This window comes from Phocoena phocoena, chromosome 1 (genome assembly GCF_963924675.1).
Source record: "Phocoena phocoena chromosome 1, mPhoPho1.1, whole genome shotgun sequence".
NCBI lineage: Eukaryota > Metazoa > Chordata > Mammalia > Artiodactyla > Phocoenidae > Phocoena > Phocoena phocoena.
Genome location: NC_089219.1, coordinates 76350201 through 76370977, shown reverse-complemented (window position 1 = coordinate 76370977; position 20777 = coordinate 76350201). Strand labels below are relative to the sequence as shown.

Sequence of the window (20777 nt, the reverse complement as noted above, 5' to 3'; positions counted from 1 at the left end):
AGGACCTATTATGATCCAATTCTAGATTACTTTTTCAGCCTTAGCTTCCATAATGTTGATTCCTACACCCAAACCAGACCACTTCCCCATATGATTCTCATGAATCCCTGACTCTCTGACTATCATACTCTCTGCTTTTCCTGGAAGTCTGTACATTCACGTCCATTTGTCTAAGCCTTACCTACCCTTCAAAATTCAATTCAAAAGCCACTTTCTCCATGAAGCTTTCTCTGATGTCCATCTCACTTACTGTGGAGAATAATCTCTCCCTCCTTTGATCTCCCATAGAATCTTATTTCTTTCAATCCTTTGAGCTCCTCACATTGTGTTTTGCTTTATACCTACTGGTGTACACAGCTCATCTCACTACTAGACTATAAACCCTTAAGGAGACTAACTAGGACTTATTTTCGCCCACATATGGATTGTTTGAATTGCAATTAACTAATTCGTGGGTCAATTATTACTGCAGTCCTTGTGAAAATAAATGAAATAAATCAATGGCCAAGGCTGATTCGTTGTCTGAAGTAGAATGAAGGAGCTGTGGAGCAGGGGTTGAGGTAGGGTAGGGCTAACCAGACTTTGTAGAAATGTGATTTTTGAGGATTATCTCCTAGATAATTATTTATGGTCCTTAAATTGATATCCATTAGAAGATAGGGTGGCCTAGTAATGGAGCCAGACTTTCTAGTTTTGTATGTAGATTATGATCTGGGATATGAAGAAAGCTAGGGGCCCTTAGATATGATTCTTATGGCAGGTGGGTAAATGAGTCCTACTCATGTCTCTATCTTTCTCCCTTTTTGGTTTCTTATATATAAAAATAATGGGCAGAAACTGCCTGGCTGTAAACTTGCCCTTTCATCACTTTAATTATTTTTCTAAGACACATTCCTCCCACGTCCAAACTGGGCTCTTGGGTTTAATATTCTAAATCTGAACTAGGATAACCCAAATGAGTATAATTGCTGTCTTCTTTGACTGAATAAATGCTACATCGATAGACTAGAAAGGCTATTATTTTGAAATCTGTCATTATTTGGCTTTTTAAATTTTTTTTATTGGAGTATAGTTGATTTACAATGTTGTGTTAGTTTCAGGTGTACAGCAAAGTGAATCAGTTATACATATATATATATCCACTCTTTTTTGGATTCTTTTCCCATATAGACCATTACAGAGTACTGAGTAGAGTTCCCTGTGCTATATATTAGGTCATTATTTGGCTTTGACACTACATTATTCCTTTAATTTTATTCACAATAAAAGTTACAACTCACACAAGTGTGGTGCTGATTGTTCACTCTCTCTAGTTTAAAGATTCATGTGAATAACTTTTACAACTATTAGAGAAGAGCATTTAAAAATATATTTGTCCTTTTTTTATTGTCCCAAGACTTTTGAAAGAAAATTTGGTTTTCTTGAAATTTTAGAAGCAGAAGGGCCCGTAGAAGTTTTCTGGTTCATCTCTGGCTGAGAAGCTGAAGCTCAGAGAAGTAAAGTTCTTTGCCTGTGGTCACAGTTAATGGCAGACCCATGAACAGGATCCAGGTGTCTGGACTGACAACATGGGCTTTTCACAGTACAAATCACTTTCCATTCATTATATGAAAATCTTGGCAAATATCAAGGATTTGAGGTAATGGAAAAATAGACCAAGTAATCCCTGCACAGTTGTCCCAGAAAATTCATACTGAGATGATCTACTCTGAAGAAAATTCTGAGCCAATTATATTGCTATGGGTGCTCGTTAACAGATGTTAAAAAAGAATTCCTGGACCCACTATATTTTATGTTGATGGTTTCTAAGAGGAAGTCACTTAGTATTGTTTCCAAACAAGAAACACTAATTGCCTTGTTTAAATGAATAGTGTTGTATTTTAGGAATAATGTCTAATATCAGGCTGAAACGTCTATTTTAATTTTACTTCATTACTAGAAGAATGTAGAACTTAAAACTTTTAACCATTAAACTCCCCATCTTGGCTATGGTTATTTATAAACATGAAAAACCAAGGAGGAAGAACTCTGACCTGGATGGAATGCTGGGAGACAGCTCCGTTTCCTGATGAAAGGGCCCCAAAAGCATCCATGAGGCCATTGTTCTGAACCTGATCTGAAGCATATGTCTGTAAACCTCCTAAAATGCAATCAAATTATCAGAAGTTATTTTCTAGAAAGCAAGTATTTGCAACATTTTAGATATTGTTAAGATAACAAAATACATATTATACACTGTGTTATTAAAGTACTAATAGATTAACATTAAATAGGTGTCCAGATTAACTCAGAAGCTGATACTAACTTTTTAATCCTATTAAATAATAGCTTCAGCAACATAGTCATTTGGCCACTTCAGCTCTCTGCAAAGCGGTCAAGAATCTCCAACAGACCAAAACTAGTAATATAAATCTCGTGTTTTAAAGGTCATGCACTTTCATATGAGTCATTAAGCCTTACTGCAAGTGTATTGATTTATTCTTATTTTAGACATAATCTTAGCAAGCTTGACTTTTCAAGTTTTCTCCTAAATCAGAAAACATGTGTATGTTACAACAGTAAGAAATAACAACTGACAGGGGACAGTCATAGAAAAGTATTATGTAGAGTAAACAGGAGATGATATACCAGGCCATGTAGTCTTGAGCTATTTAGAATAGATGTAACTGAGATAGTTAATGAGAAAACACTTTAAAACTGTTAATGACATCCAAAATCTAAGAGTATTTTGGTCATCCTACTGGTACTTCACCCAGATCCCCTTATCTAGGCTACTGCATCTCTCCCCAGCTGCTCTAAGTGTTAGATTAATGGCATATAGCTGCCTCCTATTCAAGAAAATGTCTTTACCTAATGGGGCCACCCTAGCTAAAGACATAACATGCCCCCTTACCCCTGCTCTACCCTGACAGTCTATAACCACTGACTGATGGACACAGTGGTTCAAAAGGTCAGCCTTCTCTTTCAATATTGTACCAAATCTGCAATGCAATTCCAGATCCAGAGCCCCCTGTGGCACCAGGCTTCAGCTAGCCTCTAATTTCACATCTGTGCTTAGCTTCTTCCCCTGCCTGATCTTACTCCCTACTCTCCCTTTCTCCTGAGAGCTCTCCCTCTATAAATCACATGCACTTAAATCCTTTTCCCAGGCTCTGCTTCTAGGAAACCCAGCCTAAGACAGGTAGTATTAGGAGCAAAGAGTCCTGTCACTTTATCTGGCTTAGATGGCAACTCAGCATAATAATTGATATCCATAATGCTGGCTTTAAGTTAAAAAAATTTAAAAAAATATTAAAACCTACTCTGCTGAAGAAGCCAGGTTCAGATGGGATATATTTTAACTGTATGTGTATGGAAGGTAGAAGCACAATATATGAATGTTTTACAAAGAAACTGCATTATATTCTATATTTTCAGAGTGACCTTCTGTTTGGTTCAGCAGGCCCTTTGCCCTTCCCCTGCTATTTCTTGTTCAAGCCCCAATTCAGATGTCACCTTCCTGTACACTCCTTCTTCCCCAGATAAAGTCTAGGCTCCCTTCTTTGTGCTCATTGTACCCTCTATTACTAATAGAGCACTTGTATCATAGTATTATATAGTTAGTGGCTTGTCGTCTGTGTCCCCTGGGTCTCTTGGCCAGCTGCCAACTGGAAGTGAGTGGTTCCTGGCTAACTGATTAGATTCTTTCCAGTCCTTATAAAGTGTCTGGGAAGAGAGTCCCAAGTTCTCCCTAGAGTGCTGTGCTGGTCCCATCTTCTCCAGACTGCCCTAATCCTAGAACCAAGGCTTTAAAATAAATGAGTGGAGTCAGTTCTAAAAGTCATTTGGGGTAAGGGCAGCTAGTTAGTCAATAAGATAACCCCATCTGTCCCTATCCCACCCTTTCCCTACTCCCCAGAGCACTGGAGCTCACAGTCCAGTGGAAGAGAAAATACAGTAGGACTTAGCAGGTCATACTTCACCTGTCATTTTAGACAGCTCCTCTAGTTCCTGTGCTGCAGACGGCCCTAGGGCGACTGTATGGATGATGACTCCACTTTGTTTCACTTCATTAAAGCATGAGCTTATAGTCCTGTCCTCCCCATCGGTCAGTAACACAATTTCAGATCCATCTGTTGGGTATTTCTTCCTAATCACCTAAGGACATAATCAGGCATGAGTTGTCATACTCAGGGTAGCCAAAGTGTTTGGGAAAACTGCAGTTAAAGGGAATGAGAAGAGGAATTCCAGAGGGGATAAACAAAAGTGTCTAGGAATGGTCAAATATCTCTCTGTCTTGCAATGATACAAGACCATGGAACTTGACAATGGTCTTTTCTCTTGGTTAGCCTGTTGCAGAGAAGACTCAATAAGGTGGGATGCAGGGCAGTTCCAGGGATGGACAGCACTAAGCAGAAAAGAAGGTTTTTCTAGTTTCTTTCACATGATCTCTCCTTGACAGGCTTTCAGAGGTTCCCAGATGCCTTCAGAAATTACCCTCATTTAATGGGGATAATACTGAGGACTAATATATTACTATAATAATATTAGACTCGGGGCAGATTTTAGCTTGTATGATATTCACCAGTCTTACCATAAGCTGTTTATGGCTGGCCTTGGTTCTGATTGGTCAGTCCCCAGGTCACATGAGTTATTAAAAATTTTAATATCCCCTCTGATTAAAGCAAAACATTTTGTTCCTATTAATCCCCAGTTCCTAGTTGTCCTATGACACGTATGTCTCAACTGTTCCTGGGAGACACAGGTTATAGCTTTTTACGTGGTATAGAGAGCATATGCCTTATGCATATGGATAAGATTATGGATAAGACTGGATAAGATTATGATAGAAGGAAAATTAGATAAAATAATAATGTTTATGAAGAGGAAGGCAAGAGTTCACTATTCCCTTAAAAAGAGTGGAAGGGAGACCCAGAAGTAGAGGAAACAAGTAATCAAGCCTAAGTAACTCCTCTCTCTGGACCAGACTCTCAGGAAGGGAAGGCTCTCTTAAGTAGGTTGAAAAGGAAGATGAGATCAGAGGAGACTTCCACCCCACTTCTTTTAAGAGGGGGCTGCCCCACAAGGGAAGAGAGCAGAACTGTGATTGCTGCCGTGTGAAGAATTCTGGAGCCCAGGAGCCTGTCAGCTGTGGCTGTAGCCTCAGTCTGACCAAGCTGCAGGGCCTGAGCGGCCAGAGAAAGGGCTCAATTTGGATTCCCTTGTCCCATTCCCCATCACTGCTATGTGTCATGGAAATCATGCAGAAGTCTCCATGTATCCATAGGGGAAATGGATGGCAGCTGACTTGAGAGTTGGCAGGCAAGAAGACAGTTTATCTTGCCATAGAGGCTGAGGGGTGTACAGCCTCCCAAGGGCTGGATGCAGGACATGGGGGTGCTCAGGGATCTGCTCCAACAGTGAGAGCCAGAGTGTGGTGAGTCAGCTGGGGAAGACCAATGGGCCGTGATCAAGCTAAGAAAACAAGCAAAGCCCAGTGGCCACAGCTCAACTGATACCACTGCCAGACCTGACCAGGGTCCTGCCCCAGGGACTAGTGGGGAAATTGAGACAGTGCAGGATCCAAGGCCCTTTACCTCGTCACCCTGAAGCCACACACAATCTCCCCCCACCCCATACCCGGGCTCTGCTGGGCATGAGGAGCATCTAAATTCCAACTGTGTTCCTCACATACTCTCTCACGCCATCGGAGTGGAAAATACAGAACCAGAAGTTCCCTCTTCACCACCAGGCCATCTGGCATTAGTCATTTCCCCTCAGGTTTTGTATAGCAGGAGTTTAGTACAACATGTCAGTTTCCCTCCCTTACTTTCTCCTTTAATCAAAGCACGGGTGAGTGGCAGAAGCAAGAGAACCCAAGTGCACACAGGCGTCTGGATAAGGGTTTTGCAGCTGGCTGCGTACACAATAAAAACCACTTCTAGGGAACTGACCTTCAAAGTGGAATAAAAGGGCCAGAGGGACAGACTGCGTAAGGGAATGGTTGAGTCCGCTGTCAACATGAAACAGTGTGAGCTGAAGACTAAATGTTCCTGCTGCTGCTTGGAAATCGGGAACAGCCCCATTGATGTGTTATGCCCCAAGCAGACAGAGGGCAGAGTTTCCCAAGACACTGCCTAGATTCTGAGACCTTAGACCAGCCAGCTTCCTTCAGCCTCTTATTCTTTATTTCATGGACCTAAATAGCCTCTAAATAAATATAGAATATTCTATTCTATATTTGGAGCATTTAAGCATCAGGTGTAATCAAATAACTCAATTTAATTTTTTTTATTGAGAACCTCCTATAGAAAAGATATTGTGCCAGCAGCCTGGGAAGTTAAAAGATAATTCCTATCTCTGAAGAAGTTTTGTTTGAGCAAAGAACATGACAGGAAATAAGACAGAAGAGTCAAAAGTCGTAAGAGATGTTTAAGAAAAAATAGAAAAATGTTCATAGGATTCAGAAGGAGAAACTCTATACAGTTGAAACGATCAGGAAAGATGTCAAGTAGTGTCTATGATGATGTGTGAAGAATGAGTGTGATTTGAGGTACAAAGGAGGGAGGAGAAATTATTCTACATGGGGAGCTGGCCCGGCAAAGGTGTGGAAGCTGGCTGGCAAGGGCAGGGGATCTAATTTGCTTAAACATAGAATACCTGGGAGAGACTCCTGAGTACTTGAGCCTGGAAAGGTAGGTAGGGGCTATATTATAAAAGAACTTAAATATTAGTTAGAGAAATTTTACTTAGTTTTGTTGAAAATGGGGAGAGATTGATGTCTAAGTAGAGGGATGACATGATTGGATGATCAGATGGGATCTTTGGATACACCCCCAATACAATTAGAGTTACAGTTCCTAAGCCCTCCTATTTCAATAAATAAACCTTTTTTTTTTTTCCCAAAAAGGAGGTCCTATATACCCAGACGTTTGGAATGTTAATCTACCTCAATATTTAACCATAACTCAGAGTTCACTTTTTTCTTCATAGAAGATAACCTCTTAGATCCCTGTGTACCTTTCTTCATAGCAGTCATTAGTGTATGATTATACACTTATTTATGTGACTATGTAGTTAATGAATCTCCCCCCACTAAGATTATAAGCTCCACGACAACAGGTGTGGTATGTTTGGCCCTCGTGGTATTCTTAATGCATACCACAGTGCCCGACATGTAGAAGTAACACCACAAATCTTTCAAATGCATGCAGAAAAGCATGAATGCACAGATGCAGAAAAACACAAAAGCATGAATGAATTAGTTAACCATAGCTTTGGGGGCCTATGTTGTTGCACCATTTGAACCATTGCTCTGCAATTGGTTGTCTAATTCAACTAGATACAGGCATGCATGGAAACACTGGAAAGGGGAATTTCTTAGGAGACATAAATTGTAAGCATTGGCAAACTATGATAGGGCAACTTGTCTCACAGTAAATGCTGATAGAATTCCAGAGCAGATGGACGTTCCTCCTGATGCCGCTGTGGGTAAGCTTCTGGTAAGTGTGTCTCTTTCAGTGGCACTGTTTATCTGTACAAGTTCACTCTCTACGTAGGCAGCACTGTCAAATGTCACCATCCCAACCCAGGACCCTTGCTCAACCGTCTGCAGAAGGAAAAGTTTGCCTGCTTGATTCAGTCGTTTAAGGCGGTCACCAACCTGAATGGAGAAGCAGAAGAAAAGCAGTCAGGTTGGGTTTAGATGGGCAGACTAAAAACAGAACAGGCTAGAGGGAATTTGGAAATGGCTGCCTCAATGTAGAGTAAATGAAAATAAGCTTACTCAAGGCATATCCTTCTATGGAGGAACATTTCTCCTTTATAGTTAGTAGCATCTTTGGATAGTATTATTTTGTATAAATAGCCCTAAAAGATAAAGCCGGATTTGGCTTTAGTTCAATCATTAGTTAAATACTCTAGTAATAGTTCTATAAACATACATACAGTCAGTGAAACATAAAAAATGTTAATTCTATATAATTCATCAGATCTTTGCTCACAAATTGAAGGCTAATTTAATTTGGCAAATGAGACACTTGATGCTGAATTTTTGTTGAATAAAGTTGAGGTGGTGGGCAATTCTGATGGAAATGTTATTCCTGTAACTGTTCTGACCCTTGGGGTTGTGTTTATTCCCAGCCAGCTCCAAGTTGTGGTCCAGATCATATCATATACAAATGTGAGACTACCATCCAGAAGACCAAGACTCAATCAACGTACCGTCATGCTTCCAGACTTATCAAGGACTAAACACACAACTCTTTGTCCGATCTGCAACAATGAGAAGGTGGGCTTGGGTGGCTGTGTTGTCATAGGAGTGGTTTTCTTAAAGTCCTCCGAACCTTGGATCACTTCCCATGTGCTTCGGAGATTGCATTTTTTGTTTTGCTCGTTTGGGGCTTCTTTATTGTGGTTTTTTTCTGTACAGAATTCAACCACCTGAAATTGTCAATAAAATGATATAGATAACAGTAAACTACTTGTTAAAATCTTTAATAATTTGATTAAAATATTTTAAATGCAGATTTACATTTATGTGCCCTCCTCCCCAGACTGCCTTGTAACCCCATAACCTTGGCTCAATCCCACAATCACTGCAGAGCACTGCTGGGGAAAATCATAGAGATAATTCAGAGTTTCTATCTCAAAACAAGTCTTTGACCTCAGTGGACTTTTAGTGCTCCTCAGCAATCATCTATTTGCCTGCTGTTGGCTTCCCTCCTACTTCTCAAATTTGCCATTTCAAGCAATTGCCACTATCTTTAAGCCACCTACATCTCAACATTTCTCTCCTGGTACCATTTTCTCTCCATCCTTTTACTTCCTGCTCACTTCCTTACTTCCCACTGACTTACAAACACCTTGCGTTCTAACTTTCAACACCCAACATTCCAGCTCTCTCCAAAATCCACTTGGATGTCCCATAGGATCCTTAAACTTCAGGTTTTCATAATTGAACTCATCACCTTTCCTCTGACTCTGCTCCTCCCCATCACCAAGTATTTCCTAACTTGGTGTCACCACTATCTATTCAGTCACCTAAATAGGAAACTGAGAGTTTTCCTACCTTCTTCCCTCTATGAAATAAGAAGATCAATACAATTCTCTCTCTCTCTCCAGTTCATCATCTTTTCTCCCTTACCAATGGAATCTCCATCATTCAAGCCCTCATCGTCCCTCGCTCAGACTATCTGACCTTTCCATCTTGCTCCCTCTTTAATTGGTCCACTCCACAGCTGCCAGGTACGTATTCCTTCTTGTTCCTGTACTTAAGGTCCCTCTGTGGCCCATGATTGCTCCAGACTACTTCACATAGCTAATAGCAATCTCCATGATTTGGATTTTCACTTCACTCACGATCTTTGCTCTGGCCATGCATTCCAAGTCTCTAATTTCCCCCACTGTAGCCTATAAGTGCTCAAACTTGCCAGACTGTTTTATATCTCTGTGTCTTTGCTCATGATTCCCACTTTGTCAAGGAGTTCTTCCTCTGTCTTCTGCATTGTGAACTCTACCTTCATGTTTCAGCCAAAAGGTTATTTTCAAAATGTTCTCCCATTTCATACCCTTCCCCTAAAGAATTTCCACTCAACCTTGTGGCCTCACAGTACCCTATAAGAAATTTCAATAAGGCTCCTTTAACATTGTAGTGCACTTATTGGGATGAAAATCCATCTGTGACAGAACCCTGTCTCATTAAATTTGCTTCCTCAAAACTTAGCCCTATATCTGATACACAAAAAAAGCTCAATATGTTTGTTGTTTTTTTAGTAACCTTTACCAATCTGTATGTCAGTGTTTTTTAAATCTAGAAAATGGCAGTAGTTGTTATGCAAGAATTATATGAGAATGTATGCAATAAGGATAATACTAACTAAATGATAGTGTCTTCCCCTTTTTAAAGTTTATATCCCTAGCATTTGGGAGATTTAAAAAAGAGGCACAGTATACAAAGAAGGTATAACCTAGTTCCTCCGCTCAGTGATTTTACAGTATTATCATTCAATTAAAAATCCTAAATATCTGGGAGTCAAGTAATTCAGAAAGTAATCATTAGCTGTAAAACACTTATTTTTCTCTTTATTTGCATTTTTCAGATTGTTTTGGTAGTGTTTCCGTATTATCATTATAGCTACTTTTTAGGAAGGGAACCTGGAAAACTTTTGTGTAAACCCCGAGCAGAGGCTCCCAAACCTGACTGTGCATCAAATTTAACTGTGGCTAATTTAAAACAATCTCAGAGAGACCTTCAAGATGGCGGAGGATTACGACGTGGAGATCACCTTCCTCCCCACAAATACATCAGAAATACATCTACATGTGGAACAACTCCTACAGAACACCTACTGAACGCTGGCAGAAGACAGACTTCCCAAAAGGCAAGAAACTCCTCACGTACCTGGGTAGGGCAAAACAAACAAACAAAAAACCCAGAGATAACAGAATAGAGACAGGACCTACACCTCTGGGAGGGAGCTGTGAAGGAGGAAAATTTTCCACACACCAGGAAGCCCCCTAGCGGGCGGAGACTGCGGGTGGCGGAGGGGGAGAGCTTCAGTGCTACTGAGGAGAGCGCAGCAACAGGGGTGCGGAGGGCAAAGCACAGAGGATCGGTGTCGACCAGCACTCACCAGCCCGAGAGGCTTGTCTGCTCACCCGCCGGGGCAGGTGAGGGCTGGGAGCTGAGGCTCCAGCTTCAGCTAACCAGGAGGGAGTCCAGGAAAAACTTTGGACCTGCCTAAGAGGCAAGAGACCATTGTTTCAGGGTGTGCAAGGAGAGGGGATTCAGAGCACCGCCTAAATGAGCTCCAGAGACAGGCGCAAGCCACGGCTATCAGCGCGGACCCCAGAGACGGACATGAAATGCTAAGGCTGCTGCTACAGACATCAAGAAGCCTGTGTGCAAGCACAGGTCACTATCCACACCTCCCCTCCCGGGAGGCTGTGCAGCCTACCACTGCCAGGGTCCTATGATCCAGGGACAAGTTCCCCAGGAGAACACATGGCGTGCCTCAGGCTGTTGCAACATCATGCTGGCCTCTGCCGCAGCAGTCTTGCACCGCATTCCATACCCTTCCCCCCTACCCCCGCCTGAGTGAGCCAGAGCCCCCTAATCAGCCACTACTTTAACCCTCTCCTGTCCAGGCAAAGAACAGATGTCCTCCAGCGACCTACACACAGAGGCAGGGCCAAAACCAAAGCTGAACCCCAGGAGCTCTGCGAACAAAGAAGAGAAAGGGAAAATTATCCCAGCAGCCTCAGGAGCAGCAGATTAAATCTCCACAATCAACTTGATGTACCCTGCATCTCTGGAATACATGAATAGACAACAAATCATTCCAAAATTGAGGCAGTGAACTTTGGGAGCAACTGTAGACTTGGGGTTTGCTTCTGCATCTAATTTGTTTCTGGTTTTATGTTTATCTTAGTTTAGTATTTATAGTTTATTATCATTGGTAGGTTTGTTTGATTTGGTTGCTCTCTTCCTTTTTTTTTAATATATATAGATATTTTCTTTTTCTCTTTGGCTGAGTGTGTATGTGTATGCTTCTTTCTGTGATTTTGTCTGTATAGCTTTGCTTTTACCATTTGTTCTAGGGTTCTCTCTGTCTATTTTTTGTTTGTTTGTTTTTGTATAGTTTTTAGCACTTGTTGTCATTGATGGAGTTGATTTTTGGTTTGGTGGCTCTCTTCTTTCATTCTTTTTTTACACTTTTTAATTTCTTTATTTTTCATAATTTTTTATTTTAATAACTTTATTTTACTTATTTCTCTTTTTGTCTTTCTTTTTTTTCTCCCTTTTCTTCTGAGCCATGTGGCTCACAGGGGCTTGGTGCTCTGGCTGGGTGTCAGGCATGTGTCTGTGAGGTGGCAGAGCCGAATTCAGAACATTTGTCCACCAGAGACCTCCTGGCTCCACGTGACATCAAACTGCGAAAGCACTCCCAGAGATCTCCGTCTCAATGCTAAGACCCAGCTCCACTCAACGACCAGCAAATTACAGTGCTGGACACCCTATGCCAAACAACTAGCAAGACAGGAACACACCCCCACCCATTAGCAGACAGGCTGCCTAAAATTATAATAAGGTCACAGACACCCCAAAACACACCACAGGATGTGGTCCGACCCACCAGCAAGACAAGATCCAGCCTCATCCACCAGAACACAGGCACTAGTCCCCTCCACCAGGAAGCATATACAGCCCACTGAACCAACCTTAGCCACCGGGGGGCAAACACCAAAAACACCAGGAACTACAAACCTACAGACTGAATAAAGGAGAACCCAAACACAGTAAGATAAGCAAAATGAGAAGACAGAAAAACACACAGCAGATGAAGGAGCAAGGTAAAAATTCATGAGACCAAACAAATGAAGAGGAAATAGGCAGTCTACCTGAAAAAGAATTCAGAGTAATGATAGTAAAGGTGATCCAAAATCTTGGAAATAGAATGGAGAAAATACAAGAAACATTTAACAAGGACCTAGAAGAACTAAAGATGAAACAAACAACGATGAACAACACAATAAATGAAATTAAAAATTCTCTAGAAGGAATCAATAGCAGAATAACCGAGACAGAGGAACAGATAAGTGACCTGGAAGATAAAACAGAATAAAGAAAGAACAGAGCAGAAAAAAGAATGAAAAGAACTGAGAACAGTCTCAGAGACCTCTGGCACAACATTAAACACACCAACATTCAAATTATAGGGGTCCCAGAAGAAGAAGAGGAAAAGAAAGGAACTGAGAAAATATTTGAAGAGATTATAGTTGAAAACTTCCCTAATATGGGAAAGGAAATAGTCAATCAAGTCCAGGAAATGCAGAAATTCCATACAGGATAAATCCAAGGAGAGACACACCAAGACACATATTAATCAAACTACAAAAAATTAAATACAAAGAAAACGTATTAAAAGTAGCAAGGGAAAAACAACAAATAAAATACAAGGGAATCCCCATAAGGTTAACAGCTGATCTTTAGCAGAAACTTCAAGCCAGAAAGGAGTGGCAGGACCTATTTAAAGTGATGAAATGGAAAATCCTACAACCAAGATTACTCTATCCAGCAAGGATCTCATTCAGATTTGATGGAGAAATTTAATCTTTACAGACAAGCAAAAGCTAAGAGAATTCAGCACCACCAAATGAGCATTACAACAAATGCTAAAGGAACTTCTTTAGGCAGGAAACACAAGAGAAGAAAAAGACCCACAAAAACAATTAAGAAAATGGTAATAGGAACACACATATCGATAATTACCTTGAATGTAAATGGATTAACTAGTCCAACCAAAAGACATAGACTGTCTGAATGGATACAAAAACAAGACCTGCATATATGCTGTCTACAAGAGACCCACTTCAGACCTAGGTCCACATACAGACTGAAACTAAGGGGATGGAAAAATATGCCATGCAAATGGAAATCAAAAGAAAGCTGGAATAACAATTCTCACATCAGACAACACAGACCTTAAAATAAAGACTATCACAAGAGACGAAGAAAGACACTACATAATGATCAAGGGATCAATCCAAGGAGAAGATATAACAATTGTAAACATTTATGCACCCAACATAGGAACACCTCAATACATAAGACAAATGCTAACAGCCATAAAAGGGAAATTGACAGTAACAAAATCATAGTAGGGGACTTTAATACCCCACTTTCACCAATGGACAGATCATCCAAAATGAAAATAAATAAGGAAACACAATCTTTAAATGATACATTAAACAAGGTGGATCTAATTGATATTTATAGGATATACCATCGAAAAACAACAGAATACACTTTCTTCTCTTGTGCTTATGGAATATTGTCCAGGGTAGATCATATCTTGGGTCACAAATTAAGCCTTGGCAAATTTAAGAATATTAAAATCGTATCAAGTATCTTTTACAACCACAACGCTATAAGACTAGATATCTATTGCAGGAAAAAAAATCTGTAAAAAATGCAAACACATGGACGCTAAACAATACACTACTAAATAACCAAGAGATCACCGAGGAAATCAAACAGGAAATCAAAAAATACCTAGAAACAAGGGACAATGAAAACACGACAACCCAAAACCTGTGGGACGCAGCAAAAGCAGTTCTAAGAGGGAAGTTTATAGCAATACACTCCTACGTCAAGAAACAAGAAACATCTCAAATAAACAACCTAACCTTGCACCTAAAGCATTTAGAGAAAGAAGAACAAAAGAAACCCCAAGTTAGCAGAAGGAAAGAAATCATAAAGATCGTGTCAGAAATAAATGAAAAAGAAATGAAGTAAACGATAACAAAGATCAGTAAAACTATAAGCTGGTTCTTTGAGAAGATAAACAAAATTGATAAACCATTAGCTAGATTCATCAAGAAAGAAAGGCAGAAGACTCAAATTAATAGAATTAGAAGTGAAAAAGGAAAAGTAACAACTGACACTGCAGAAATAGGAAGGATCATGAGAGATTACTACAAGCAAATATATGCCAATAAAATGGACAACCTATAAGAAATGGACAAATTATTAGAAAAGCACAACCTTCTGAGACTGAACCAGGAAGAAACAGAAATATAAACAGTCCAATCACGAGCACTGAAATTGAGACTGTGATTAAAATCTTCCAACAAACAAAAGTCTAGGACCAGATGGCTTCACAGGCAAATTCTATCAAACATTTAGAGAAGAGCTAACACCTATCCTTCTCAAACTCTTCTAAAATATAGCAGAGGGAGGAACACTCCCAAACTCATTCTACGAGGCCACCATCACCCTGATACCAAAACCAGACAATGATGTCACAAAAGAAGAAAACTACAGGCCAATATCACTGATGAACATAGGTGCAAAAATCCTCAACAAAATACTAGCAAACAGAATCCAACAGCACATTAAAAGGGTCATACACCATGATCAAGTGGGGTTTATCCCAGGAATGCAAGGATTCTTCAATATATGCAAATCAATCAATGTGATAAACCATATTAACAAATTGAAGGAGAAAAACCATATGATCATCTCGATAGGTGCAGAGAAAGATTTCGACATAATTCAACACCCATTTATGGTAAAAACCCTGCAGAAAGTAGGCATAGAGGGAACTTACCTCAACATAATAAAGGCCATATATGATAAACCCACAGCCAACATCGTTCTCAATGGTGAAAATCTGAAATAATTTCCTCAGGAAAGATCAGGAACAAGACAAGGGTGTCCACTCTCACCACTATTATTCAACATAATTTTGGAAGTTTTAGCCCCGGCAATGAGAGAAGAAAAAGAAATAAAAGGAATCCAAATCAGAAAAGAAGAAGTAAAGCTCTCACTGTTTGCAGATGACAGGATACTATACATAGAGGATCCTTAAAAATGCCACCTAGAAAACTACTAAAGCTAATCAATGAATTTGGTATAGTTGCAGGATACAAAGTTAACGCACTGAAATTTCTTGCATTCCTATAAACTAATGATGAAAAATCTGAAAGAGAAATTAAGAAAACACTCCCATTTACCATTGCAACAAAAAGAATAAAATACCTAGGAATAAACCTACACTAGGGAGACAAAAGACCTGAATGCAGAGAACTATAAGACACTGATGAAAGAAATTAAAGATACCAACAGCTGGAGAGATATACCATGTTCTTGGATTGGAAGAATCAACATTGTGAAAATGACTATACTACCCAAAGCAATCTACAGATTCAGTGCAATCCCTATCAAATTACCAATGGCATTTTTCACAGAACTAGAACAAAAAAGTTTGCAATTTGTATGGAAACACAAAAGACCCTGAATAGCCAAAGCACTCTTGAAAAAGAAAAATGGCCCTGGAGGAATCAGGCTCCTGGACTTCAGACTATACTACAAAGCTACAGTAATCATGATACTATGGTACTGGCACAAAGACAGAAATATAGATCAATGGAATAGGATAGAAAGCCCAGAGATAAACCCACACACACATGGTCACCTTATTTTTGATAAAGGAGGCAAGAAGATACAATGGAGAAAAGACAGCCTCTTCAATAAGTGGTGCTGGGAAAACTGGACAGGTATATGTAAAAGAATGAAATTAGAACACTCCCTGACACCATACACAAAAATAAACTCAAAATGTATTAAAGACCTAAATGTAAGGCCAGACACTATCAAACTCTTAGAGAAAACATAGGCAGAACACTCTCTGACATAAATCACAGCAAGATCCTTTTTGACCCACCTCCTAGAGTAATGGAAATAAAAACAAAAATAAACAAATGGGACCTAATGAAATTTCAAAGCTTTTGCACAGCAAAGGAAACCATAAACAAGATGAAAAGACAACCCTCAGAATGGGAGAAAATATTTGCAAATGAAGCAACTGACAAAGGATTAATCTCCAAAATTTACAAGCAGCTCATGCAACTCAAAATCAAAAAACGAAACAATCCAATCCAAAACTGGGCAGAAGACCTAAATAAACATTTCTCCAAAGAAGATATACAGATTTCCAACAAACACATGAAAGAATGCTCAACATCACTAATTATTAGAGAAATGCAAATCAAAACTACAATGAGGTTATCATCTCACACCAGTCAGAATGGCCATCATCAAAAAGTCTACAAATAATAAATGCTGGAGAGGGTGTGGAGAAAAGGGAACCCTCTTGCACTGTTGGTGGGAATGTAAATTGATACAGCCACTATGAAGAACAGTATGGAGGTTCCTTAAAAATCTAAAAAATGAACTACCATATGACCCAGCAATCCCACTACTGGGCATATACCCTGAGAAAACTGTAATTCAAAAAGAGTCATGTACCACAATGTTCACTGAAGCTCTATTTACAATAGCCAGGACATGGAAGCAACCTAAGTGTCCATCGACAGATGAATGGATAAAGAACATGTGGCACATATATACAATGGAATATTACTCAGTCATAAAAAGAACCGAAATTGAGTAGTGAGGTGGATGGACCTAAAGTCTATCATACAGAGTGAAGTAAGTCAGAAAGAGAAAAACAAATACTGTATGCTAACACATATATATGGAATCTAAAGGAAAAAAAAATGGTTCTGAAGAACCTAGGGGCAGGGCAGGAATAAAGATGCATGTGTAGAGAATGGACTTGAGGACACGGGGAGGGGAAAGGGTAAGTTGGGATGAAGTGGGAGAGTGGCATGGACATATATATACTACCAAATCTAAAATAGATAGCTATGGAAAGCAGCCGCATAGCATAGCGAGATCAGCTTGGTGCTTTGTGACCACCTAGAGGGGTGGGATAGGGAGGGTGGGAGGGAGATGTAAGAGGGCGGAGATATGGGGATATATGTATATGTATAGTTGACTCACTTTTCACTTTGTTATAAAGCAGAAACTAACACACCACTGTAAAGCAATTATACTCCAATAAAGATGTTAAAAAATAAATCTGGTCGCCCTCTTGGAAGTTTCTGAATTATCCTGGAAATAGACTGCAAAGCCAGACTGAAGAATGGCCCTAGTGAACCATGATGTATCATATTTTTTAAACTTATGCTATATTGTTATAGACAGACTCTTGCAAGTTACTTCACTCTTACTCCGAAAGGAAAACATAATTTTATGAAAGAGACTGGAAGATAAGAGGTGCTCCCCACTAAAATAATTTAACTGATGCATTTATCTTAGTTTGTGCAAATTTGTTGATATATATGTTTGACATTAATAAAGGTAATTTGTCAAGTTTATTTTATAACCAGTTGCTCATTTAAAAAATCATTGAGAAATGCAGTCTCCAACTTACAATGGTTCAACTTATGATTTTTTGACTTTATTGTGGTGCAAAAGCAATACACATTCAATAGAAACCATACCTCGAATTTTGAATTTTGATCTTTTCCTGGGCTAGTGGTATGCGGTATGATACTCTTTGGTGATGCTGGCTATCGGCAACGAGCCGAACATAGCTTCTAGTCAACCACAGGATCATGAGGGTAAATAACCAATATACTCACAACCATTCTCTTTTTCACTTCTGTACAGTATTTAATAAATTACATGACATATTCAACACTTTATTATACAATAGACTCTGTGTTAGATGATTTTGCCCAGCTAAAAACTAATGTAAGTGTTCTGAGCACGTGTAAGGCAGGCTAGGCTAAGCTATGATGTTCCGTAGGTGAGGTATAGTAAATGAATTTTCAACTTGAAATATTTTCAACTTACAATGGGCTGGAGGAAGATCTGTATTTTAAAACTACTTAAAGCTATTAAAACTATGTACAAATTCCTTAAAGGCACCAACACTCTTATAAAGATAGAAAATTTTAGTTAACAACCAAAAGCAAATATGCAGGCCGAAAAGAGATCTCTGAAAGTTAAATTAAAGGCTACTGATCATGTTCTTATTACTAATAAAAAGAAGTGCCTGTTCTCCCTGGATAAATTTCTTGTTTAACTAATTCTTGTGCTTGTCTGCCTTTAAGGATATTTGAAGTAGTTCTAAGCCCTTAAACTAAAAGCTAGTGGGAGGGAGATGATGGAGGAGCAAAAAATGGACCTAAGGAAGGGGTCTGAGGAAAATAGGACTTTATCCCTGATTTTGTTCTCCCTGCTTGTCCCACAGAGATCAGCTGCTCACTGATGACTTCCTAACATTTGACCTTTTCTTGCAGCAACTGGGATAAAAACCTCACTAAATTCATAAGTGTCAAGAAAAAAAGAAAAACAAAAGGAACAAGGCACTTACAGAAGGTATACTTTGTGAATACATTATGGAAGCCTTCTCAGTCTGAACTTCATTAGGTATGAACTCACATCCTTTTTCGTACAGTCCTGTTACTCTGTCGGATTTGCATGATTGGGTGACACAGCTTCCTCCTTGACACCTCTGTAGTACATTTTTACCAGTAATAGTTGACGGACATCTGAAAATATATTAAGGTTAGATGTTTAGGTGTAGGTGATATAATTTAGAAGTGTTGGACTCTGTGGTCAGGTTCTACAGATGGCTTTGCCTATGATTTCCTTTCATAATTCAAGAAATAAATACATCCCCTTAAATAGCAAAATTATTAAATTCTCATTAGAGTAATTTCTGTTTGCCAGAAGGTGTCTGAGGGGCTCCCAAAATGATATCAGAATGTGTTTCTATGCAGCAGAAAAGCTAAGGCTGGCTTACAGCTACTGTTAACAATTAATAAAGACCAAAGGCACTTCCTAATCTAGTCCCCTTGTCCCTGGAAAATCAGGAGCCCTCTTTTGTTTACCTTAAAAATTTTGCTGACATTTTTTGTTTGTTTGTTTTTATCTAACTAGTTTACGTCATACAGTTTTTGCATAGTTCTTGTGTGTTCATAGGTATATTAGATTTTTCTTTACACACTTATGACTTTTGTCACTATTATAAATGGAGTACTTTTCACCCACATCTTATTTTATGAGTATATAAATAATATATGAACACTATAGGAAATTTGGAAAGTAGCAAAAAAGTATAAAGAAGAAAAAAAATCATGTCCCACTGTCAGAGATAAACTACCGCTAGCATATTGAAGCATTTCCTTCTCTATGTATAAGCATAACATTCTACGTATAGCTTTGCTTCTTGATCTTAAAAAGCTTAGTATTTTAGTACATTTAAATTGTGTTGTTATAATTCACATTATTCTTTCAAAATGTGATTTTAATAATTTCATATTTTGATACTACAACATGAATTTAGCCTAATTTACTTCATTTTGTTCCCCCCCAAAAAATTTTTCAGTGCTAAAAGTAAAACTTCCATGAATAAATAAAATGTCACATAAAATTTTGACTCTGTTTCCAAGTTTGCTGCATGACTGACTCCCAGAATAAATGCTCAGACCCAGAAGTTTGAACATTTTAAAGCCTGTTGATAGAGCTCATTCTATCATTTCCTTTAAAATGGATTGTTAAACATGAAATTACTGGAGCAAGAAATAGAAAAAACTTTTAGAGATTTGATATGTGTCACCAAATTGCTTTCCAGAAAAGTTATGCTGGTTTATTCCTCTAATAACCATCTATGGGAGCACTCATCCCACTGACAGTCACTTACTAGGCAATAAACGATTCTCATCTTTGTCAAATTTGCGCCTCTTTGATTACTAGTAAGTCTGAACAGTTTTACATTTTTACTGGCCATTTTTATTTCTTCCTTTGTAAATTATTCTTCTCCTGTCTTCTCCTGTCTATTTTTCTATTAGGGTGTTAATGTTTTCCTACTGATTTTTAAAAGTTCTTTATGTGTTATAATACTAAGTTTTTAAAAGCCTGTTTTTAAAAATTTTTGCAAATATATTTTTCTGTTTCTTATTTTTTAATTTAGTTTATGTTTGACTTATATGCAACAAAATTTTTAATTTATATGTAGCCAAATTTATTATTCTTTTAGTTATGTCTTTTTCCAATTCTTGAATGTATAGAAAGACCTTCACCATAGAGAAGTTTGATATGTATTAATGTTCTTCTAGTTTTCATTATGGTTTTATTTTTTATATTTAATGAGTCTATCCAATTGAAAGAGAGTCTGTTAATTTTTTCCCCCCACGTAGTTAAAAATTGTCCTGACATCTTAAGAAATATTGTCTTTCCTTGTAGATTTATAATTCTAGCCGTATTAAATAGTAAATTATTGTGTAAGTGTCTGTCAGTTCACATTGTTTTAATTAACTTAGCTTTATTGTATATTTAAAATTCAATGAGAAAAATTTCCTTTATACCTATTCTTTTTCGAAAATGTTCTCAGGTACTATCTACTGAATAAACTCTGGGACTTTAAAATGAGGTAAAA

General features: G+C 38.6%; 1 protein-coding gene across 1 annotated transcript in view; it reads right to left on the bottom strand.

The window, feature by feature from the left end:
* The window catches only part of CLCA1 (chloride channel accessory 1), a 36707-nt gene that overhangs the window by 6123 nt on the left and 9807 nt on the right, over window positions 1-20777 (bottom strand). The window contains exons 5-9 of the mRNA XM_065898213.1: window positions 18711-18888; window positions 8203-8421; window positions 7415-7642; window positions 3963-4137; window positions 2034-2140 (exon numbers count right to left, since the gene is read on the bottom strand). Of these exons, the coding sequence (XP_065754285.1) occupies window positions 2034-2140; window positions 3963-4137; window positions 7415-7642; window positions 8203-8421; window positions 18711-18888 (907 nt within the window). The remainder of the gene's footprint in view (window positions 1-2033; window positions 2141-3962; window positions 4138-7414; window positions 7643-8202; window positions 8422-18710; window positions 18889-20777) is intronic.